The following is a 24,683-nucleotide window of genomic DNA, read 5'->3' as shown; positions in this document are numbered from 1 at the left end:
AGAATTACTCCTGAACAGTTCTAGGCGTAGCAACCTTTTGAGGAAGGCGTTACATTCAGGTTGTGGAAATATATTATTTGATAATTAATGCAAAGGAAAGTTTCAACATGATTGTAAAGTCACCGTGTCGTTATTGTTTGTACCCGCGCTTTAGCTTTCTCTTTATTTCGCTTCTGAGCTTTGGAATCAAATATGGATTGTAAAAGAAATTGGTGCAGACGTCGGGCGTGACGTCTGTATGAAATAATAGGAATACTATATCATATGTACCTAAAGTGTATCTATAGCAATTTATTGTGTAATTAAAATATTAAGTGATACCACGACAAACACGAACAAAATTGTATTCATTTGTACTCGCTCACTGGTGTTTTTCGAAGAATACAAGCACGATTTTCTATTGTGCATGATGCTCTCCGTTCTATACTAATGTAGAAAATTGTATATTTTCTTCAAATCGAAGCTGACTGAATGTTCAGAAAGCGATCGAGTTGCAATATAATGTACTTTGTTTGTGGCCAGCGAGTAATTCAAAGTCATAGTGGTAGCTAGTATTAAGCTCATGAATCATAATTAAAGACATTCCTCGATTAAAAATCACCATCTTTTTGTATAGACACGAGTTAGAAGTAGAATGCAGCTTGTAATAAAAAATTTATTTATTGAAATATACTTGGATAAGTCTAAGTTTGGTGGAATTCCATTATTTTATAATAACGATCACTTAAAATTCATATAGACACATCGTAATGGAATTATGATACAAAAAAATTTATGATGAAGTTTTAACTGCTGTGATTGATATAAAGGTGGTTAGCTTTGTTTGCAAAGATAATGTTTATGCTGGTCTCTGGAGATATAATGTTTACCTTACGTCTCTACCGACTAACGGCCTCACATATGCCCACAAAATAGACATAGTGAACCACAATTTCATAAACAACTATTCTGATTTAATAATGAATCATGCATATGCTAAGAAGTTTGACATTGAATTCCAAAGTTATCTATTTGCGTTCAACATGAAAATATACTAAATGCCCATAGTCATTAAATGGCTCAATATCAATCCAGCAATGGTTGAACAGAATTGATAGCCATTTTTATCGTGGTCATGAAACTATTGTGCTGTAGTTAATGTGGCAGTCAATCTTAACAATTTATAGGGTCACAGTACCTTAGAAAAGAAGTCACAGAAAGGAGATCGCGTCACCCATTACCAAAGGACAGGTCATCGCAAGCCCCCACCCTACATAATGCCTGTAATGGCTTATCGATATATTCGAGTTGCTATTGAGAGCACAGCAGAAATATTGACGCCGATATTGACTTCTTTATAAAGCCCGGAAATCGCCCTCGCGACACGTAGTAGCGACCAGCCTTGTCAGAACCACATTTATAAACTACATATTTTCCCGGACTGCTCATTATCCGCATTTTTTGCATGCAAGTTGCATGCGCGTCGTGCTCATTTCTGCAACGAATATTGGCTTGTAACTCAGTGACACCAGACAAGGTCGTCAACATCACCGCTGAATGACAGTTCACGGCTGGGCGAATTACCTGTCTGATTAACTGGCCGAGTGGTGCGATTGTTTTTCTTCCATCAAGTTGTTCAATTTTGTGAAAGTTTGAAGACCTAATCCGCAGGTCAGGGTTGCATTTACTTCTACTTTATTGTTCAGTATTCTAATAGGGGCTTTATATTTCTGTAGTGAAGCATTGCGCATGTTTAAAAACGGATAAGAGGTCTATTCATTACGGATTACTCTGCGAGATTTTAGGCACTGACGGCAAGAGTAGCTGGTTATTTATCGTCACTTTATCATGGCGCGAAGACTGTATCAATAACCTTTGGGCTATGTTAATTATTCCGAAGCCTTTCATAACAATAGCAGCAACGTCTCGGAGCTGATTGAGATGTTTCAAACCCGAAAAGCTGCCCATAGGCTCATGACTTAATAATAGAGCTGACACTGGGGAATATTTCTTTCCCTAGATGCTGCTTTAACACATAATTGCCCTGAAAATTTATTTTGTGAAGACGGTACTCATAAGGCGTTCGAGTATATAGCAAATATTGTCCAGAAGTTACAAGCAAGCTTACTTCCACCTGCAATAACAATCTAAATGAGGTGAGAGGAGCCTTAATTGTACGTATAATAAGATTTATAATGTAACTATAAACAAATCACTGGCGGTGTTTTTGAACATCGCATCGGCCTTATGCTGCAATTGCTTAGCACCAGAATCAGCTGAACAAAGACACATAACGAGCTCGTTATACCCAGAATGACCCCGCTTAGATACTCGACACTCGACTTGGGTACCTGACCATTATATTCGTTTTGTCATAAATGTTGGATATAAAAATAAAATAATCAACTCAAAAGCGCAAAACAAACTCAAATATCTTAAAGCAAAAACGCAAAGATTTGAGGATACCAACCATATATATATGCTGCGGGAATGATATATAAATACACAATTTTTGCGGGTAGACCTATAACATCTGCCTGTGGTAAGTAAATTTACGGATTACTTTCTGCTTCCAATCTCAAAAAATCTAAAGACATACATGAGAGACAGTCATGAACTATTAAATCTTTTGAAAACGCTGAAATCTCACACAGACGTCCTTTTAGTTTAAATGGATAGATAATCAATCAAATGTCGGCTGCAGGAATGTAGGCTACACATTATTTCGGTATACCAACGCGACTGAAATAGTGCCATGTCCTCAGCCCCAACTACTCAGATGCACACCTTTTATGTTCCCTGACTTTCATCGAAGGGAGATGTTCATTTCACACGACAACGCTGCTAACGAATTGTTATCATTTAACAGATAATTATTTTAGAATTTAGACTGAAATCAATTGTGAAACAATAAATCAAGTTTGTGGACGGTTTTTCACCAAATGAAATGCACACATTTGAACAGCTCTTTCAGAAAAATAATAATAAATAAGTTGTGGCTTTACTTCATGCAATTTCTCATGTACGCGGGGTCACTCAACGTTAATCATCGTCAGGTGATCATGATCTTTGACCATTGGCTTTAACCAAATTTTCCGTAGCCAGGCTCACCGTGTGGCATGAGAAATTGAAACTTTAAATATATCAGTGTCTGCAGTCAGTTTTTAAAAGACGTAGGCAATGGCACACTGTGCTCGGTCGAGTCGTGTACTGAATCACAGCCTATGATGAACTTTTTTCCCAGACTGTTGAAATACTCCCTTCTAAGTTTTTGGTTTAATTAAACAATAAATTCAACTATTCAATGCTCAATGTGATGATTCGCACCCGGTTTATACATCAAGCAGTTATCTGATGGTAGAAGATTGAGATCATATTAAAAAAATTATGAACATGTTCATGAAAATCATAGCAATAAGTTCTATTCTTTCGTCGAGAAAAACTCACTGTTGGTCTCCTGTACCGTTCACCTGTCGCGCGATGCTTTACATCAAATTCGCGGTTAGGGGCTAGGTGGGCTGGTGCTGATTCATCATTCAATTGAATCAAATAAGACGAAAAGTGACAAACTGGATTTATTTTCTCGTATCAACGCTCAGGTTGAACCAGAAAAGTCTCTCACTGTGACACGTCAAAAAGTTATGCACGTCAATCATGTCAGAGTTCTTCAATATGTAATAGAAGGATTGGAGATGATCTTGTCTAGTAATTATTCTCATGTGACATAATTAAATTTCACATTGTCCATCGAATTAATTTTTTTCTGATATCGCGTTGTCAAATTCTTCCGTGATTTAATCTATTTCATATGCATATAGAACGAAATTACGTATATGTAGAATGTTTTTAATTTAATTTTTTTATTTTACTTCATTTGTTTCAAATATTCATGATTACTAAATTGTAATATAAATAAAATTAAAGTAGCAAGGTATTTAAATCAATGGCACAATTAAGCCGTATTTTCTTACGATTGACTCATATGTTGTATTTTTTGCTGTTAAACTACTAAATTAAATCATGCTGGGAATAGCATAGGACAATCGGGTGAAATTCCACTAATTTGTCTTAAAATTGTATTATTTATAATCGTTTAACTATATTTATGCCCTCAAAAAGTACGAAGAGTGGCATGAATCCCGGAACATGTCCAGCTTAGCCAGAAGCGGATTTGTAGCATTTGTTCCCTGAAATAGGATCTATAATACCACAGGCCTGAAAGATTAGGTTCACGTTATATTCATGCAAGTTCATTTTGAAATGGATGTGAACTGAACAAAGACTGTTATCCAGCAACTTTTCAGCTACAAACAATCTTTGTATCTGACGAAGGGTCTCAGCTTCTCATTTTCCTTTGCATTACACTCGTGATTCGCAGTCGCTACCCAAAAACTATCAGGTTTCGGGACTAATACTGCATCATTATTTACCTTACCTAATGAAACTAGATTACGGTGTGCTGGACTAGAATGTTTTATAAAAGTATAACGTGAGATTTTCATGACACTGTAAAGTTCAGGGCCCATACTTTCAAAAAAAGTTAAGAGATCGTAAGTTCATCTGCCGATCATTGACGGCCTTTCAAGCAAAATCCAGCAATCATAGACAAGAAAATAGAGCGTAAGTACTTACGTTCACTTAGCCAGTTTTGAAAGTATGGCCCTCTAGATTATTGAAATTTCAACTTACTTTTAGTGTTCGTATTGTTACATTAATTGGCCTATAAAATTAAACTTTGAAAATTAATATTTCACTAATTGAATGATAATGTACGAATGTTGAAGCCGCAGGCAGGGTCCAAGCACAAAGCCAGTTTCATATCATACTTGATTCTATATAGCAACAAGTTTTGCAACTTCATGTAACAATATCGCGTCAATTCTGGTCGAATACTGCAGTGATTTATTTCTGTGTCCACTTTTAAATCTCCGTGGAAAAAAACTGTGTGTTAAGAAAAATTCCTAACGCACAAGCAAGCTGTCATTCCTCTAGAGTCTAGAGAGAAGAATAGCTTCATTCGATAACTTTTCAAGAAGTCTGCAGTGTTCACAAAAAAGCTTTCTAGGCGGTGCATGGTCTTTTGATGTCGTCTTTTGCTTCTTTCAGACTGAGTTGGCATCGAGAAGCTGACTTTACCCGCATTGTACATGATTCAATGTCTGATCTATTTTTGCCAGTTCTTATACGTGTTCCAGTAGCCAATTTACCACCGTAATTTATTTAAATTTGTTCATCTCCACTTTACATCGGAGTTATATATTTGTTCACTTTCGCAGAGTATACTTACGCTATTGTAATGAACGCGGTCTCTGTGATTACTGACATTCCCGCGGATTGCGCATCCTATGTTGTCAAGGGAAAGCGTCCTCAGGAAGGCTCAATACGGACCAGGCTTTGTGGCATTTGCATTGGTCGTCTATTTTAGAGCTCCAATGCTATTCGCCAAGTCGTCGTAAATGTCAAAGTGGCTTCCACTTTATTTGGTCTTCCCACAGGCGTCTTAAGCTTTAATCGTCGTATTCCTGAACTTCACAGACGTCTTTGACGGGAATCAGCATTTGTCAGGACTATATACCAGTTTTTCCCTCGCCCTTTCAAATCCTTTGCTGCAATTGAGTGGCTTGATTTTGGTTGAATTCCAGAATGATTATTTTGTTCTTTTTTTACGAGTTTAAAATTTTTAGTTATTTTTTAAGGCAGACTAAACCATCTCTCGCTTGAATCACCTGAATATAAATACGCAAGACTTTACATACAGTATGTACAAACTGAGAGCATTATAATTAGAAAGAATATTAGAATATTTCTCATGTTCCATAAATGTTTCCATTCATTTGAGTTACGATCAAACGAGTTTAGTTTTGTCTACATCAATTTTTAGATGTGGTAATCGTTTCAGCCAAGTCGTCCATTTTCCTTCTGCAGTGTAGTCAAGGGCTCTCCAGTAACTTTTCAAGCTCTCTGAATTTTGGTGGAAATTATGATTGGGTCGCACTCAAATTTATAACCACGTTGATTAATTTTTGGTTATTTGCTCCTCTAATTTTCGATCTACTTGAACTGCATAATTAGTTTAGTCCAATGTTCTTACATTTTCTGATGTCATCAGGCGAGCCTCCGCCAGAGGTGGTGTGGCGGCTGGGCAGCCACGTGGTGGACAGCAGCTGGGAGTGGCCACGGCCAGGTCTGGCCACCAACACCCTGACCATCCCTGAGCTGCAGCGTGAACACCTGCACGCTTCACTCGTGTGTGAGGCGCACAACACCAACCTCACCATACCCGTCACCACCATCGTCACCATCGAGATGAACCGTGAGTTGCAAGTCACTAGATACACTCTAGACTTATCCATACTTCAACTGGACGCCGAAGACATCAGTGTTAAAGCTCCAACTTATAATCTGATTATCCTAAACTGTAAGCCGAACTATAATCCTAAAAGTATATTATATAATCGTTTACGCTGTTCCTCTATATATCCTCGGATCCCGCTACATACGAACTACCCTCAGGTCATACTTAATTACGATTCTATATCGCATCGTCCACTACCAAATCTTAACCTTTTACAGTAGTGCGTGTATACGTTATTTAAACTTTTACTTAGAGCAGTTGATGCTTAATTTGCATCGCCGCCTCATTTTCAATGAATGTAGTGAGCTTATTCGTATTGCATTTTCAATTATATAAAAAAATAATAATTTAAATATTCATTGAATATCTGCAATCATTTCTCAGCGACGAAGATTTGAATGCAACCCGAGATTGACTTAAGACTGAATCTGCTTTGATCGATGCTGGATAACAGCCAATTATGTTTCCATTATTTTAGAGAGAAGCACATGAAATGAACAAATTAAAAAGGCGGTATTGCAAACATAAATACGAGTACATCGATCGCTACAAATCAGGCATTGACTTTTTATTGCTGAGACACCTAGGAATAATACCATTCCTAATAACCCTCGATCTATTGTTTGAAACTAAAATTAATTTATAATTTACCTGCATATATAATTTCTTGAAAATTAAACATATCTTCACAGAAAACATTTCGGAGTTCAGCCACATCGTCTGTTCGGAAAACCCTTAATAAAAAACAAACGATTAGCACAACCGAATTTCACCGAACAGAATTTGAAACCTTAATTGAGGAATAAAAATTATGATCACGTACGGGTAGACAGGTTTATTACCTGCAATCTAAATTGGATTAGAGCTTGAGGCATCAGCAAAGTGTGTCATCTGTATGAAAAAATTACAAGGTTTCTAAATTAGTTGGGTAACTAAAAGCAAGATCAACTTATTTCTGAATGTGAATACCCTCTCATTATCGTCACTGTCATAAGAAAAAAATATCACTTCAGTACAATAGCTTCATCATCACACACTACTTGACCCCATCAAACTAGCCTTTGAAATTTACAAATGCAGTGTCTCAAAAAACACAAAAAGAAGACTAGGCAAGAATTTATTATTAAAAAAAATTGTGTACAGATCTTCTACCTGACAAGAATTGATCTAAATTACACGAATTATGCATTGAATTGCATGGGTTAAACGATCGATGGAATTTTGATTAGGGTTAGTCTCGTAATCCCACATTTTTAGCCAAATATTTAATTTTCTAGCAACTCAGCATGTGATATTTGCCGAAATATTCGAGGCAAACTAACGAAGCTGGTTTCGTTTAGAAAGCTTTTTGCTCTTGTTGTTGAAGCAAAAAATTTTCAAATGAAAGAGAGGACTAAGAAAATATTTATTCAGCTTTCAGATGTGAAATGCATAGCAAATGAGAAGCATTGCAAGGAACTTTACTTGTGAATACTTTGCCTTTTGCGAAGAATCGAGTTTTAGATACTACGTTGCCAATGAATCCTTCCCTCTGCAGATCGAGTTCCTTAGCATTACCCAAATATCAACTATACGAGTACTTAGCCTTCCAGTGCTGATATCCTAGTGAACTTTTTCTTGCACGTTTTGCTTTATAAAAAATATCAACGCTGAGAGCACAAACGCATATGTACATCGACTGCGTGCACTTGATCATCAATAATTAGTGGCAAACTCAGCGTTTATCATCGCTCGTGAGTTGTATCTTTGATGCGACGTCTAGTTCTCTAATGTGGAAATAAAGACGACGTCTAGTTGTCTAATTTGAAAATAAAGACGATAAGACGCTTCTCCTGGGGAAGCTGGCCTGAGAAATGCAGGCTCATTAATTCTCTTTAAGGGCGACGGTAATCAGGATACGATGCATTTTCTAATTTTGCAGGCCATTGCAAATTGATGACGTCGTCAGCTTACTTTGCTAAGACGTCACGATTCTTCAAAACCATAATTGCAGTAACACAATTTTGTGGTTGAATTCTTATCAGATCCAAATGATTCAGTAAATCAGTTACAAAATGCATAAGAAGGACAAATTATTAATCCTGTATTTATCCAAGGTTGAAGCTATTCAAAGTAACGGTTACAAATTAAATTAAAAATTATTAAACATGAAGATGGACAATCATTAGCGCATTCCTCACGCCACAAAATGACATGCCAACAATAACTATTGCTTATCGTCTCGAAATCATTTTTAATTTAGAGCAATTTATTTGCATGCGCATCCCTTCAGGGCCGCTCAGCGCGATCGCTCCCCACATTTTTGAAGCTGTGCCGCGTAGTCTAGGCTCCATCTACATGCAAAGCGGGCGCTCATTATGTAGCGGCGCAAAGATGCGCTGCTCTGGACCCTTGATTATCACCCGGAGAATGCGCGTGTCCTTCCATGTACCATAATAATGGCTAAGTGCGTCTTTGTGTTATCATTGTTTGGGGCAATAAGCCTGATGAGCTTTATGAAGCGCTAGCTCCCCCTTCTGCTTATTACCAGCAAGACCAGCCCGCAGCTTCAATGGAGACCCTGTGTTCTCCTCATATCATGATATTTTCATTAGGATTGGACTATGAATTTCGGATAAGGATTAGAATTCTCATCGCTATGCGGTCACAATTTAATGCCTGTATGCCATTGTTTCCTCCAACGATTTATGAGAGGGGCAGTTTAGACTTGCACAAGTTGTGGTTAGATGTATCTTTAATCTCTTATCTTGGCGCAACTAATAGAAAATAATTTTTAGAACCTCACCCATTTAGTCCCGAGGATCGGAAACATTTTTTATAGTAAATTGAACAAATTTGTTCCGCAATTATACCGTTTTGCAGTAGTCTAATCAATTATAATTGACTTTCCTATGAAAACTATACATATAGAATCAATCTTCTTTCACAAAAACCTTGCAATTTTTTCCGTTTAGCCTATTCGTATACGACTTTCATTAAACAGAGCGTGTTATAGTCGAGTCAAGTTTCTACTCTCGCATTCGTTAAAACAATGCCTAAAGGGTATTCTTTTGCCTACATTCTAAATATAATAGCTCTGGCTTGCTGCTGAGCTTTTTGTGCACACTTTGAACCCATAATAAAGTATACGCGCATATGACCTTCGTTATTTTTTAGCCTAGCGCGCATAGATTGGTGCTGCAAACGTGCAGTGGAGAAAAACTTCGACCATTAAAAATAAACTTTGCTATGACCATATATACGACCATCGTATTTTTTGCTTATGTTTAAACTAAACTGCTACGTTTATGTAAAAAATAATGCAAGGTGCTGTATCAAAATGTATATTATTGTAACCTTTGCATAGTTAAGTACCTGTTAGTATTGTCCAAAATAGATATTATTTATTATTTCAAAATGTACTAATAAATAGTTATTTTTAGTATATATTTATCAAAAAATAATAAAGTATAATATTTGTAGATATGTTCAACTACCTAGAAAAGCTCTTCACCTTCTTCTAGTATTAGTACTACTACTACTTACTTCACCTTCTTCCAGTATAATTAAAAGTAAATTATTGAGTTCTAGATAGATTTCTTCGAAAAGCCATTTTACGTAAGCAGAATTTGACACACACCAGCATACTGTAAAGGTGCTATACATAGAGGGGCATTCATCCAGGACCTTGGCTGACAGAAAGACGTTGCGAATGTCTGCGTACGCATATAAATAATTTAATCACATTATGTTCACACTATAACATATATACAGCGCATGCATTTTTTATTTTGTTCAATTTGTGTGAATACATATTTCGTTTGAGATGGCGATGATAATCAAACCTCATTATGCTCAATTTACTATCAATTTTATATTGCATGTGGCTTGAATCTGAAAATCGTTTTGTTTAAAAATCCTTTAAAAGGATTTATTGGGCAGGCGTAAACATGAAAGATTAGTATCGTGAACTATATAGTTTCTAAAAACTATTTAATCGTTTTTTTATTTCTCACCGCTTCTCCAAGCATCTTTCTGTTTTTTTTCAGCGAAAAAAATGATACCGACATGATGTGTTCCATTGGAGTTTCCTTGCTTTGCAGCGTCAGGAGACACTTACAAAATTCAAAATCAATTTTTCATGAAGAATATCATGAATGTCAACAAATAATTTAACATTTTTTACACACCTTCAACTCATTACATCCCTTCCTGAAATTAATTCTCTATGAGCATTATGCAATTAAAGCTATATGAGCAAGTGATGCTGAGGAGTAGCATTTGAAGTAGGAAGTTAAATAACAAGCTGTAGAGTTTGCTGTGCCAGCAACTTTCTGATTACTTGACATTACTGTCTGAATCTAGAGGCCTCACGAGACCGCCACGACCTCATGCGTTCACAACACGCATTCCACGAGTTTAACTTTCNCTTCTCGACTATGGTCGAGAAGTGAAAATTTTTTTATGGTATTCAAGATTTGGTTTTCAATTCAGACGTTCTACAAATGTTATATCGTTATCTAATTGGCCAATCAGAGCAGTTTCTGTCTCTTATACACATCTAGATGTGTATAAGAGACAGGTGCTATTAACATGTCGTTGTAGCTTGTTTTACATGTTGTCGCTGGTTTTATCTGCCTCGTTGTCACCCGTGTATTGATAAACTCGACCTTGTCACCATCAGAGTGGCGGCGCAAACAAATCGCTCTCGACGGCCCGCGTCCACGCCACGGCCTCCCTCAACTCCGTGTCCCTCACATGTCGCGCTCAGTCGCCCGTCATCAGGCACCGGCCTATCGAAGACACGTGGCAACTTGAAATATATTGTGAGTATTATATGAAAACCTAATTTGAAATTTGAAGTGTTTATGAGGATATTTATTTATTGGGTGTAGAAAACTCCGTGTATATGAATAAATCTTTCTGCTGAGTATGAGTATGATACATTTTTCGTTCAGAACATATATTTCATTTGATTAGTAAATTTTTTTTGAGCCTTTAATATTTACATGAAGATTTTCATGTCGATACATTTTGGGCTACTGTACTGTGTACATATTTAAGGCAAAAATATCTTTCTTCAAGCTTTTTGTAAAGTGTGGAATATTGCACTAAAAGTATTTGACTAAACACTCAGCGTCGCACTGAAATTACTTTACTGCCGAAAGTTTCTTAATTGAGTCTAACTGTTTCGAATTGAGAATCTTAATCTTTGTCATTAGTTTGTGATGTGACTTTTTTAAACGGGTGGCTTATTACGCTTCAACAGTTAAATTGGAGTTTTTAAAAAATTACAATACACTAAAAAACTATTAACAATTTTCCAAGTGAAGCTCGAAAACGTATTATTGCTCTGTTTTTCCATTGTCAGAAGCGCTATTAATAACTTACACTAGCTTTCTTCCATTTCATGTCAATTGAAAACTTTTAGAAATCTAAATCATCATTTGCAATCTAATTTTCATCATTTGCAATTTCCTACCTTACATAAGTATTGTTTTGCTGGAAATTTCATGATTATGAACCACGATTTTCCAATTAAAATTCAATGCAAATTGATCCATATTACATATAAATTGAGTTTTATTTCCAATTTATTTTTACTAGATTTCAAATATATATATTTCCCATTGATTATGCTCTAACTCGATTGGAATGGAGAATATATTCCCGTGCTTCGATTCCCTAACCCAAATTGAAATCAACACATTGCTGTATTTTAAATTAAAGTCTTGGCCCTGCATTTGCTTGATACACAGTCAATAATATTCTGTGGTTAGAGTTTTCTACTAATAAAGGACATTTCTAGTTGTAGTGTACAGGATTACTTGAAATAGAAGATTCAAAAGCGCTTGCGTTGCACAATATTTTATAGAAATGTTTTATGATTTCTTTTTGTAAACTTTTCATGTCGAAGAGCACTCATTTTCACCAAATGCAGATGCCATTCTTTTTTTTAAACACGCGATAATCGTTAACTTTATTTTCTTTCCTTCAGTGCAATTTTTTGTTGCGCCTCAGCTGCGCGCTTTATGAAAGAATTTATTGCTTCATTTCTTGCTGCATATTTCCAATGCACCTTGTTAGAGATGAACTGTTTATAAAAACAAACCAATGATTTGTTTCTTCTATTGTGGCAGCCGAGGCCTTCTAGGCAATTTTCAAGATTTTTTTTTGCGCGAACAGCTCCAGATATTTTGGTTGCAAATTTTTAATAAGAAAATGGTATACCCTATTAGTATGAATACGAACCGTGAATTAAAAAAAACAGATCTTTTATCGCTAAATGTCTACTTCTATTTGTAAGGCAGGAACGCCTGGAGCAAAATTATAGTAACCGTTCCGGTTTTCCAGCTGTTGAAACGCCATTATTTTATATTGCTTATTGAAGCCTTTGCCTAAAATTTTTTTTATTTTAATTACATGTATCTGATGTTGCCGTTTTTTAATGAGCGTCAATGATGACCTATCGTGCTTTAATATAACAGTCTTTGAGATCTATAATTATTGATATTTAGTACAGAGGCCTAACATTGTAAGCTCAGGTCGTTTTATCCATGTATTAGTACTTGCGAGCAAACCAGTGAAATTTGTAATTTTCTAACTCACCATCAATAATTCTTTCTTGCAATAACTCTGATATTGTTATCCTCTCATGTCATTTTATCTCGTCATCTCTCCCTCGCCTTTTAGTTACAAGTTTTCTCTTTTAGCGCATTTTCGCATTTATGGAAAAAATATAACTCAGTACTCATTGCAGTGAGTGATAGAGAGCGCATTTTCTCGTCGACGAAAACGTGGAGTCACGGACGGACAGACGGATAGAGAGACGGAGAGACGGACGGACATGACGAGCACAATAGCGCCTTTTTTCCATAAATGAGAAAATGCGCTCAAATTGGCTATTGTGCTCGTCATGTCCGTCCGTCCGTGACTTCATGGACCGACGAGAAAATGCGCTCTCTGTCACTCACTGCAGTGAGTACTGATCTAATTTTTCTTTAGTTCTGGTAGTTTACTGTAGCCTCTTCACTCACTGTATTTTCACGTTTGTTCATGAAAGACGTTTATTCGTTCGTTCAATAATTTATTCTCATAATCGACGTCGCATTGAAATTTTTCTTGCTTAACCGCCAGTCATATTATTTTACACCTTTTTCTTACACCTGACGCATAATTACTGTGCCATTTAAGCCAGTGTATTTTCTGTAATCGGCAGCTTAATTGTTTTCTCCTCATCAGATCCTCCACAGGTGGAAGTTCGTCTTGGGTCATCGTTGAGTCCCGAAAACATACGTGAAGGCAGCGACGTATACTTCGAGTGTGTCATCAGGTCCAATCCGAAGATTTACAAGATCGAGTGGTTCCATAATGTGAGAAGACAAGTTAATTTGATCAGAGCAGGCTTGTCCTGCTAGTGGCAGCTGCCAAATACTTTTCATGGTATCAGAGTCGTGCAGTCTCAATCTCTTCATTGAAGCAAACTTGGCATGCTAGTCTGATGAATCAATAATATTTGTTTGATAAGAGATATCAACTTTATCATTGGCACAATTTTCGATGAAAAATCGTATCAAAGATTCATCTGCCCTTCCATTTGAAACTTATTCTAAATTTTACGCCTCTGTTTTATGCCCTAGCTGGTATGGATTGCATAAAATTTATAATTCTGATTCCTCATCAAAGTTCAATTTCGACCAATTTTTGCCGTGAACAATACTCCTAGTTTTAAACTTTCTACGTTTCTGGTACCGGTTGTGAACGGTCTTGCGACTAACCAGTATAGTGTAGGCAAGCCATGTATACGTTCGTAGACCATTCGATTTATTTTACCGACGTTTAGGAATTAATTATTGCCTCTATCGACGTGGAAAATTTGTTTACTAATACATAAAAATGTGAAACAAATTAAATTTGTCTCGATTCTCTGCTACACATATATAAATATACAAATTTAAATAAAATATGAATGGTCATTTATATAAAATTTAAAATTTCCTTGTTATTGGTTTGAACCGAAATTATTTTAAACCACTTCTTTATTATCAGTTCTAAACAATTTTTTCACCTTTGCAGACACGTTTTACCGACTATTTGACGGTTTGGGCATGGGTGTTCCGCTCGGCCCAACCTCTGCTAATATTTTTGTGTGTTTCACGAGATTTCTTGGCTGGCGAAACGTGTTACGATAGATACATCGACGATTTTTTTAATTTTCAAGCATCCCTCTCACGTCAAACTTTTCTTCGATTACCTAAACATGCCACATGATTCCATCCAATTTACTTTGGAGCTTGAATAACAATCCTTCCTCAATTGCAAAGTTACTATGTAAATCTAATGACCGTTTTCAGACTTCTGTGTTTCGAAAATCGACTTTCACTGGTCCAAGTACCTGTTTTTTTAGCTCCTGGTCATTTAGATTGACATGTTTCAAACATTTTTACACTGAAGTTTTCGTATTTGTTTGACACACCATGCCATGCATGCTGAATTTGAATTTTGTGCAGTGTCTTCTCGCTTAATGGATTTCTGGTTAAATTAGTCTTTACCCAAAAAAAGAAATTCTTCTCCGAGTGATACAGCAAAGTTACTTCCTAGCGCGACAGTAGGAATACTTCATACTTCGACCCTACAACCGAAACTAGGCCAAGATAGATATAACTTTTGTTACTGAAGTACTTCCCAAATGTTAGTCTTCATATTTGTTGGGGAACAATTCTAAATCGGTTATTTTTTAGGCACACAAATATTCTCCCTATTTATATGCGACCGTCTCTAGTTTATAAATACAGTCTGCACGATGTGTATCGGCGTACGTTGGTATGACGTCACGCGATCTTCTTCCTAGGTTCGCAGAGCACAAAGGATGGAGTTATAGGACTGGCTGCATATTATCGCGTCCCTCTAATTCGGCTGTGTTAACTGACGCCGAGCTGCGTGACGTTCCTATCTATATCTGATAGTGACTTACAAGTTTCAGCTTCCTCTCTCGGTGTTTCCGATTTGCGTGTTTTATAAAAGTGGTATATTTTTTAACAGAAGCCTAATTCGAATGCAACCTTGAGCTGTTAAGCGCTGGAAAATGTAAATATACATTTTTTACAATCATCAGCAACATCTACTCACAAAGGAAAATTTCAGTAACGACAATTAATTCAACTCAATTTATACATATAATTTAATGAGCTGACTTGCAGAATGCTTCATCATACTTATAGTAAAACTTTGCAATAATACAATTGTTTAATCTATATCAGTAAAAAATAATACTTTTAGCCGAACATCTATCTTATTTCTTCCAATTAACAAGCAAAAATCGTCTGCATTCCCTATATCGCAATTGTTTACATCATTGCATAATAGTTCATGATAAGTTCGTATACATTAGATTAATTTTGTAATTATATTATATCAATCTGAGAAAATTCATTTAGTCGTATTTGTTAGCACAACAGAACTCGTCGGTGCAGCACAACGTGTCTTATGGCGTGATCGTGAGCAACCAGTCGCTGGCGGTGCAGCGCGTGAGGCGCTCCCAGGCGGGCAGCTACGCCTGCGCCGCCGCCAACACCGAGGGCGACGCCCGCAGCCAACACCTCAACCTCGTCGTCCAATGTCAGTCTGCAGCACCGCACGTCATTAACCTTCAGTTTAGGGCTTGCAAATTCAACTCGTCAAGTGATCATGTGGACTGATCAGTATTTTTGGTAGCTTGGAACTGGGACGTTCACGGCCATGAAGTGACTAAATAATTTTGAGTACATTCAAACACTTTGAGATGGTAAGAGAGTAACTTTAAGAGGGTAACCTCTTTGAGAGGTTAATCTGATTAATCAAATGGAGGTTGTGTAACTAACTAAAGTTGTATGATGTTGAGACTCTAGTTTACATTTCTGTTAGATGGTTTAACAAAACACACAAGTCCAGTTTATGGGGCAACGCCTGGACATTGAATAAATGTGCCACTTTGCACTTCTTTGCACTTCCGTCGTTCTCTGCTGCGGTATTTTCAAAATTATTCAGTAAATATGAATATGTATTGACATAGCCTATCTGAGTCAGTGGCTTTATATTTTCAGTTGAAATCAGTATACTTGAATATAAATCGTGTTGATGTTTCGAGTTAAGCTGCTTCCAACCTCGTAAAAATATGCGACGCTGAAATTTAAATACTAGTTTATATATTGATATATTTATATATGACGGTAGTATATCAGTAAAATAAGAACCATTTTCATTTGCAACTTTATTAGTAAATTTATTAATCAATTAATCTTCCCTAATGTGAGTTAACAATGAATACATGGGATTATTATCAAATTTCTACAGTAACCTTCGCGTAGCTGCTTTTCTCTCGTTTTCTTCCTCATTTTCGCGCCGCAGTTAATCCAATTAGCGTTCCCGCATAAAAAGGACCGATTTCTTGGCACTATGTTTTAGAATCCGCGAACGAGTTCATCAAACACCGCTAATTTCTTGCCTCAATAGCAATACCTCTTCTATCGCGACTTCTAGCAATTTTTTTATCTTGCTTAATGTTTGTGTTTGTAGTAGCTGAATTACCTACCACCTTCTGCGCCTAAAATTATTATTCATCTATGACATTTATAAGATTTATCATTTAAATAATAAAAATTTCTAGAATCAGCAGCTCTATAGATTAATTCTTGATCCGAAGTATAGTGTCACATACGCTTGTCTATTAGACTGCGTTTGTCTGTCCCACTCAATTTATTAAAGAAGACTGTGGGGCTTGATGAATGCTTTACACTCCGCTTATTGTGTGATCTCGGAGCTCGGTTGTTGATTGTTGATATGACGCTACTGTTAGTTCTAATAATTGGAAAAACGGTACAGACGCCTTATCAATACAAGCCCTCAACGAAGGTTTTATTTAGCACAAATGAAGAGCTCTCATGTTAATTTTGATGAGCAACGCGGATGAGCTCTTAGGAGTACCCGAGCCTATAAATAAGGCGACTTTTCACTGGTCCGCAGCTTCTTCACAGAAGATCGTCGAGGCTCGTACAATTTATACTTTTTGAATTGAGCCACTGATTGAATTAGCTGGTAATTGTGCTCAGAAAGACACGCATGCCTCCTGTTGGCTATTTTTCAACCTCAAGCGGTTGTACAAAGAAGCCTTTCAGACCAGTTATCGATTCGTACTAAACGTCTTCTCTTCTTGGCTTTTTTATACTTTTAATCATCTGCCTGTTACGAATTCGAAAGTTCAAATTCTAGCGTTATTTCCAAATTTTCAATGAGAGTTTTTTTCGTGAACATTCATTTTTTTTTGTGAGAGAAACCCGTTGTTCCGAACGAATCGAACTGCTTTTATATTCATGCCTGAAATCATAATACATTGCCTATTTTCCTGACTTGTAGCGTATGAAATTTGTTCAACTCTGCAGTTGATTATCGTTTCATTAGTTGCCTGTGTTAATTTTTTTGGTGAGAATTAAAAAATCCCGGCTGACGATTGAGCCATATTTAATTTGAATTTTTAGTTTTATATCAGCTCAGTTATGAAGCGGAGTGTTTGTTATTCTTGAAATAAATTTCTTATTCAAATTCCATGTTTCCTCCTCCTGTAACATCAAAAACCATTATAAGTAATAAGTTCCATCAACTGATTGAACTCGGTATATTTTCCTTCTACCCTTAATTAATTTGGATAATTATTTGCATTTTTCATATTAGTAACAAATATGACGGAGCACAAGTAGAGAGTTTTTCTTGATCGATCGTAAGCCATTAAAATTTTTTACAATTATCATGAATATTTTCCAAATGTTTTGCAGTCCGCCCGACCTGCGCTGGAGACCAGACGCGCGTGTACGGCGCGGCTCGTGAGGAGACCATCACGGTGTCGTGTCGTCTGGAGGCTTCGCCGCCCGTTGTGGCCTTCAGCTGGCGATTCAATAGCAGCGGCGACGTCGTCGATCTCAAAGACGAATATGTCGCGTCTGATGGTCTCAGTTCTCTGCTGCAGTACACAGTCAAGTCGGAACTAGATTACGGGACCCTTTTGTGCTGGGGCAGTAACGTCCTAGGAATGCAACAGGAGCCTTGTGTCTTTAGAGTTGTGCCAGCTGAACCTCCGGATGCTCCCGAGAACTGTACCTTCAGAAACCAACCCAATGAAACGTTATCTGTCATTTGCGAGGCTGGATATGATGGGGGTCTGAAGCAAGAGTTTGTGGCTGAGGTCATCGACATGCGAACTCGAAGGTTATTGCTGAACATCACAGAGACGACCACTCCTTACTTCCAGCTCGTAGGTCTCGCCGGTGAAACCAGCTTTGTGGTCAGAATATACGCCAAGAACTCCAAAGGCCGCTCAGCAAAGAAGATCATGCGAGGCTACACTGACAGAGATTCCACAGAGCGACACATAGCCCCCGTGATGGGCCAGCCCTCGGCAAATAACTTCTCTGACGTGCCTATCGCCCAAATTTTGGGATGCGTCGTCGGTATCCTCGGGAGTCTTGTCTTGATAGCATTGGTCGCCGTGCTCGTCGTGCGCCTCAAGAAAGATAAGAAACAGCCGTCCAAAAGTAAAGTTACCGCCGCTGAAACTAAAGAAGAGGATCCTGATCTGATCCCCAATAGAGGTTGGTGCATTTTAGCGTAAAATATTTTAATCGTTCAACTTATTCGTCTATTCAAAGCAGGTATTTAGAAAATTTTATTCTATTTTATTGGGAGAATCAAGTGAAGTGACACTTGATCATTTGATGAAAAATTACCCAGCATGGACGTCGAAACTTTAAGATTGAAGAATTTCAAATTTTTCTGTTATCGCTTCATTCTAAATAACCAGCACAAATTAAAAAAATTATACGATGCTGATCTTCATAACTAAATTAAGTGAAACAGTAATCATCCACCGACCGAAAAATGAGTGCCCTGCTCAAAATAAATTACAATTCCAAGCTCTGTGAACTCAATGAGATTGTTTGCTTTCTAGTCTTAGCGTTACAGTCTTAGCGTTACATGGAAGAATATGAAGAATACATGTGAGAAAGAGATCATTGTCTTCTTCGTTCTCATTTTTTAGATAATTGTTAAGCGAGAGCATCTTTTGTCCGAGGTGCTCCAGTACTCAGTAGCTGGAAAGGCTACATGGCGATGAATGAAATTGCGCCGTATTTATGGCTGTTCATCGTGAACACTGCAAGGAACACTGAATATTGAATGACGATTTTTTTTTTTTTACTTTTTAAGCAAAATGCGTTTACCGAGAGTAGGATGTTGTGTCCCTTTCTATTTGGGAGTATCAATGGTTTTTAAATGACCATTTTTTATCAATTCTAAACTATTCGTCTTGGAAAATTACTCGTGCTCGTGAACATTAGGGTGGAACGAAAAACAATCTACCCGACTATAGTTTTTCTTGGTGAAAAAATGCTAAATCAATCTTCTCCAATGGATTTTGTAAACAAACCTTCCCTACAGTTCACGAAAAGTCATCGATAATTGCAAAAACATAAATTTCAGCGTATCCAGGACTCACATACTCAATTTTCGAATGATAACCTGGATTATTGAGAAAATTCTGCTGGATAAATATCAATCAATTATAAATCAGTAAATAAAACATGGCACGAGTGGATTCATGCATACTGTTTTTCCGATTCGCAAACAATATTATGTCGATGCGTAGTTACATCCCTTGATACTCTCCTTAGTATCCATATATAGAATATGTTTTAGACGTAGCAGTCCCAGGTCACGATAAATCGCCCCCTCTGTCTATCGCGCATCCGCCATCATTTGGACCAATTGATGCACTATGCTGCTGCTGAGTTCATGCCGCTGGGAGTGGTGCAGGGACGGACGATCAGGAATTGTGCTCACAAACACGTCCAGTCGTCTCTTGAAGGTTTCCAGGGTGAACTCCTTTTCTTAAATACGTTTGTAAGGCATTGAACAGCCTCGGCCCTGCTACAGAAAAAGATAATTCCCGCAGGGATTGAAATCTAAAGGCATATCTGTTACGTAGTGGGGGAATCCTGCACAGCCTCCCTCATCTCACGTTTTGGTATGTTTCAATCCTGAAGGTCTCGCTCTCAAAGTTTGGTACCATTTCGGTTATTATTTTCCATGAGTTCAGAATGATATACCTATCTCGTCTCTGCAGTGAGTACAGATCCAGGCGCTCATACCTCCTCAGTAGTTCAACTCCTCCATCCCACTGACCCTGGAAGTGATGGTTTGCTGTCGCTGAACCCATTGCAGTTGCCGCACTGCGCCGATTGTGAACGAGGCCCAGAGAGGTATCACTAGGGCTCTCAAACACGCTCACTATAGTTAGCGTGTTCATCGGTTCCGCTTCTCTTGTTCTTAACGTCCTTCAGATCTATCCCATCTGCCGCCTGCCTCTTGCGGTTATTACCGCTATAGTGATCACCAAACTTAACTTGCATATTCATCAAGACTCCTACATCGCGAACGAGTCGCTTCTCTTCGATTTCCGAGCCGTCGGGTGCCATGTAGCCGCTCCGTACCATTTCTTCCGCAACCTCTGCATCTCAGAACCTCAAACTTGGTTCCATTGACCTGCATGTTAATCACTTGGGCCCAGTCATATATTGCAGAGAAGTCTTCTTGCAACCTCTCGCAGGCTGTGTTGTCCGTAAAAGTCATTAGTATCCTGATGTGTGAACCACGATATAGAGATGTGGTTTACTAGCTGCCACATCTATGTCATCGATGTGGATGAGGAAGAAGATAGAGCCAAGTGCCTTTAACTGTGGTACTCCACTCTGCTCACTCGCCTGGCTCAATCTCGAGCCCCCAGCAACGATAGCTTGTAGTCTTTCAGTTAGGAAGTTGTGGGTAGACTTTCATTGTATTTTTCCGGTGGGTAGTCAGGTGGCCAGTGTACGATATCTATACAAAGTTGGAGATGGGAAATGTGCAGTATAACATGTTCCAAATATTTATTGGAGCCTAAATGCTCGGGCCCTTTTTTGCCGCGAGTGAGTTCCTGAAGTAGACTATGACACAGTTTCTGAATTAGACTATGACACCTCCGTTTTTCTCCCTTCCTTCCATTCCGCTCGGTAATGTTGAAAGCCATCATTTCAATTTCTTCGTCCTCGATATCCTCTCTTAGACGTGACCCGGTTAAGGCAAGTATGATGTCGTGGGTATAGTGGTAAAAAAGGATTAATAAGAACGATAAATGAAAACAATAATAAGCAAACGACAAATACAAATATAGACAAAATATAACCGTGTGTTCCCTTTTCTCAAGTTCTTACTTTCGGTCTCAAGATTCGGAGCCTTTCTGAAATTAAGAAATAAGCGAGAATTTAGAACTAGCAATATTTGAGCAACAAAAGCAGAATATTACGTTAGCCAGATAAATAACTTATAAACTGAGAACCATAATCATGAACAAATCTAAACATCACCACTAAATTGCAACAGAAAATGATCACAAAAATAAACAGACCAAATGATAAAGTAACGCGTACCTCCGTGGTGGATCATATAGCAATGAACAAGTTTCGGTGCTTATCTGAACGAGGTCACGTCCGAGGTGACTTAAAACCGAAAATCCAAATGTCTAATTGTAAAAAAGTGCTATTACACTACGTACCCTAACAATGATAATTCCTTCTGTCTCAGCAATTTATATAACTACGCCAATCTTGTGGTGTTTTCTTGGTTGGAAGAGCCCCTTGATGTTGGCTAATGGCTATCACGATGCCAGATTCTTCCTTCCATGCGTTATTAATTGCTGCAACACTGCTATGTCAGAGGTCTCTGGCTCAGCTGCTGCTGTATTATTTGTTCTTGTAATTACTGTTGTTGTTCCTGCATGTGATGTAAACAGCGGTTGCATTTGCTGTTGAATCTGATCTGCTTGCCTCTGCAGGCCTAAAAAATACTGCGATTAATATGGAGTCAGTTGTTTTCACTCGGTAGGTTATGGTGCTCGGTGTGGTAATCGCTGGAACCGCCCTATTGTTATTCAGATTTCGATAGACTCTTCCTTCACAGACCGTACCTTTTTGACAATAATTTTTGTATTTCCTCATCGAGCTAGTTGACCGGAGGAGATTGAGGGCAGTTGTTTGTCGGTGTGATGCTTCAAGTTGTTTTATTGCACTCCATTATTCTTATGAAATCTTATTTAGTTCATGTAATTCATCTTCATTTTAATCTTCAACTTTCAATAAATATTTCGTGTCAGATAGTGACGAAATTCTCTTTTTTAGTAATTTTCACTTGATTTTTGGAACCATGGAATCGAATTGTTTCGTTGCAAATTACTTGGAAGCGGTTTCATTTGATAGGTGTCAAGATAAAAACCATAATTGTATACCAAGTTTTCGAGAAAGTTATTTTTAACTTAATGCTAGTGAATATGCGCTCTTCTGTGCTTTTCTCACCTTTGCGGGCTAGTTAATTGGCGCAAATAGCTATTCCGTGTACAAACATACCCGCATTATTGCACAAGAACGAGAAAATCATTTGGCAAAATCGAAATTATAATTTAATACAAAACTCAAGTATCTATTTATTCATTTATCATTATTATTATTTTTTTTAATTTGTCCATCGTCCTCGATGTATGCATACCTCGAGAACACGAGTGAACTGATATTAAATTTCCATGAAATTGATTAACTTTTGCACTGAATAATTTCGTTGCTTTATGATTCATAAGTATTAAAATTTAATTGATTCAGGCCATCATGGAATTGTACTGGAGGAGTCGGTGGCACGCATAAAATCTCAGGCATAATCTCAGATCTAATGGTGAGCGTTGTTTACAGCCAGGGTTGCCAGATGACCTAAAAAATGGCCAAGTCCGCGAACAAAAAAGGCCTATAACTCATATATAATAGTATATTCGAAGGTTTCAGTGTAAAAATATAATTTTTTTGTAGTTTTTAAAATTTAATTAGGAAGTACCTCTATCATAAAGTTTAGCCGGCCAACGCAATTGAAGAAAAACTTAAATCGCGGAATTCATCCGAAAAAATACCGTCTTGCAACCATGTTTCCAGCTATAGTCAGATCTTGCTTTGATTCAGTATTGGTTGCCAACTCAGTCAGTTGTCAATCGAGATAAGTGTGAAATTATTCACTTGTGCTAATGTATACTCGATCATTATATGATCGGGTATACATTAGCATTATACATTAGGTTAGGCTATATAATACAGTTATAGAGATGGGTTTGTTTTGAATTGGTTGAATGCGTCCATCGACAAATGAATTTTATTATTCTGATCTTATAAAAATGTCGAAGCACGTTAATGCATAATTAATATTGAATCTATGACCATCAATCGTAAGGACGACGGCTTACAGATCCCCAACTGCCTAGAACTGTAGTCTTGCTCAGCAGTGCCGCTATGTTCTTGTAATATTTGTATTGCCGGGACCGACACAAGTCGATATAACTTGGTTTTCTGGCGCAGGTGCGGCGGACGACGACACGCGTCTTACAGCAACGCCCATCGAAGGAGGATTTGGCGACGTTCACAGCCTCAGGTCGTCTGAGAAACATTACTCGCAGGTGAGTATTTATCATTTCAATTAGAGTATCATATGTACAGGGTTATTCTAAATGATGGACCAAAGTTTATAAATTTGTATATATTTAAGAATTATTTATGCACCAAAATAAAGAATTTATACACCATTGGAAAGAGAAAAATTCAATTTTTTACCTATTCAAACGCAAGACCTATTCAAACTTTTTGAATCAGTCACTTTTTGAACGTTGGGTAGGGGTAGGACGTATAGAAATATAGATTTGGCATTACACTGGATCTTGGCCACTAAGATCACCTGATCTCACCCCACGTGTCTATTTCTTATGGGGTTACGTCAAGCAAGCTGTTTACGTCCCGTCTCTACCAGCAACCAGGGTTGGCGATTTTTTTGATTTTTTTAAAAAAATCAAAAAAATCAAAAATCAATGATTTTTTTTATTTTTTCATGATTTTTCTGATTTATTTGATTTTTTTGATTTTTTCAACTTTTTTGTCTTTTTGATGTGTTATTTTTTATGTTGCAATTAGCCTACTAACAATAACAGTTTATGGATCATAATGGATGACTAAAAGGGGCACTTATTGCCTCCAATAATGGCCAACAGGCCAAGGTGGTGTTTACCACTTAGGGATTTTTGGGTAAACAATTATTGATAAGTCTATTCATTAGATTTGTAAAGTTTGTATGGAGCAAGGTAATAAGCTAAATATTGACCATTTAACTGGTTTCAATATACAAAAACACTTCAGGAATGCAGATCTTCTAAACATTGAAGAGTCACATAACAGATAGGTAGCTGATAGCACAGTGCACAGCACTATCAATAGATCTACTAGTTTTA

The 24,683-nt window shown here is 37.4% G+C and overlaps 1 protein-coding gene across 1 annotated transcript in view; it reads left to right on the top strand.

Annotated features, from left to right (window-relative positions):
• Positions 1-23,861, top strand: part of LOC108670070 (V-set and immunoglobulin domain-containing protein 10) — a gene marked incomplete at its 3' end in the record, with an annotated part of 46,799 nt that extends 22,938 nt beyond the window's left edge. The window contains exons 4-6 of the mRNA XM_047883287.1: positions 6,089-6,292; positions 18,121-18,933; positions 23,764-23,861. Of these exons, the coding sequence (XP_047739243.1) occupies positions 6,089-6,292; positions 18,121-18,933; positions 23,764-23,861 (1,115 nt within the window). The remainder of the gene's footprint in view (positions 1-6,088; positions 6,293-18,120; positions 18,934-23,763) is intronic.
• Positions 23,862-24,683: the final 822 nt, after the last annotated feature.

Source organism: Hyalella azteca, unplaced genomic scaffold (genome assembly GCF_000764305.2).
Source record: "Hyalella azteca isolate HAZT.00-mixed unplaced genomic scaffold, Hazt_2.0.2 contig12490, whole genome shotgun sequence".
NCBI lineage: Eukaryota > Metazoa > Arthropoda > Malacostraca > Amphipoda > Hyalellidae > Hyalella > Hyalella azteca.
Note: the sequence above shows the minus strand (reverse complement) of the source record. Positions and strands in the feature narration are given on the sequence as shown.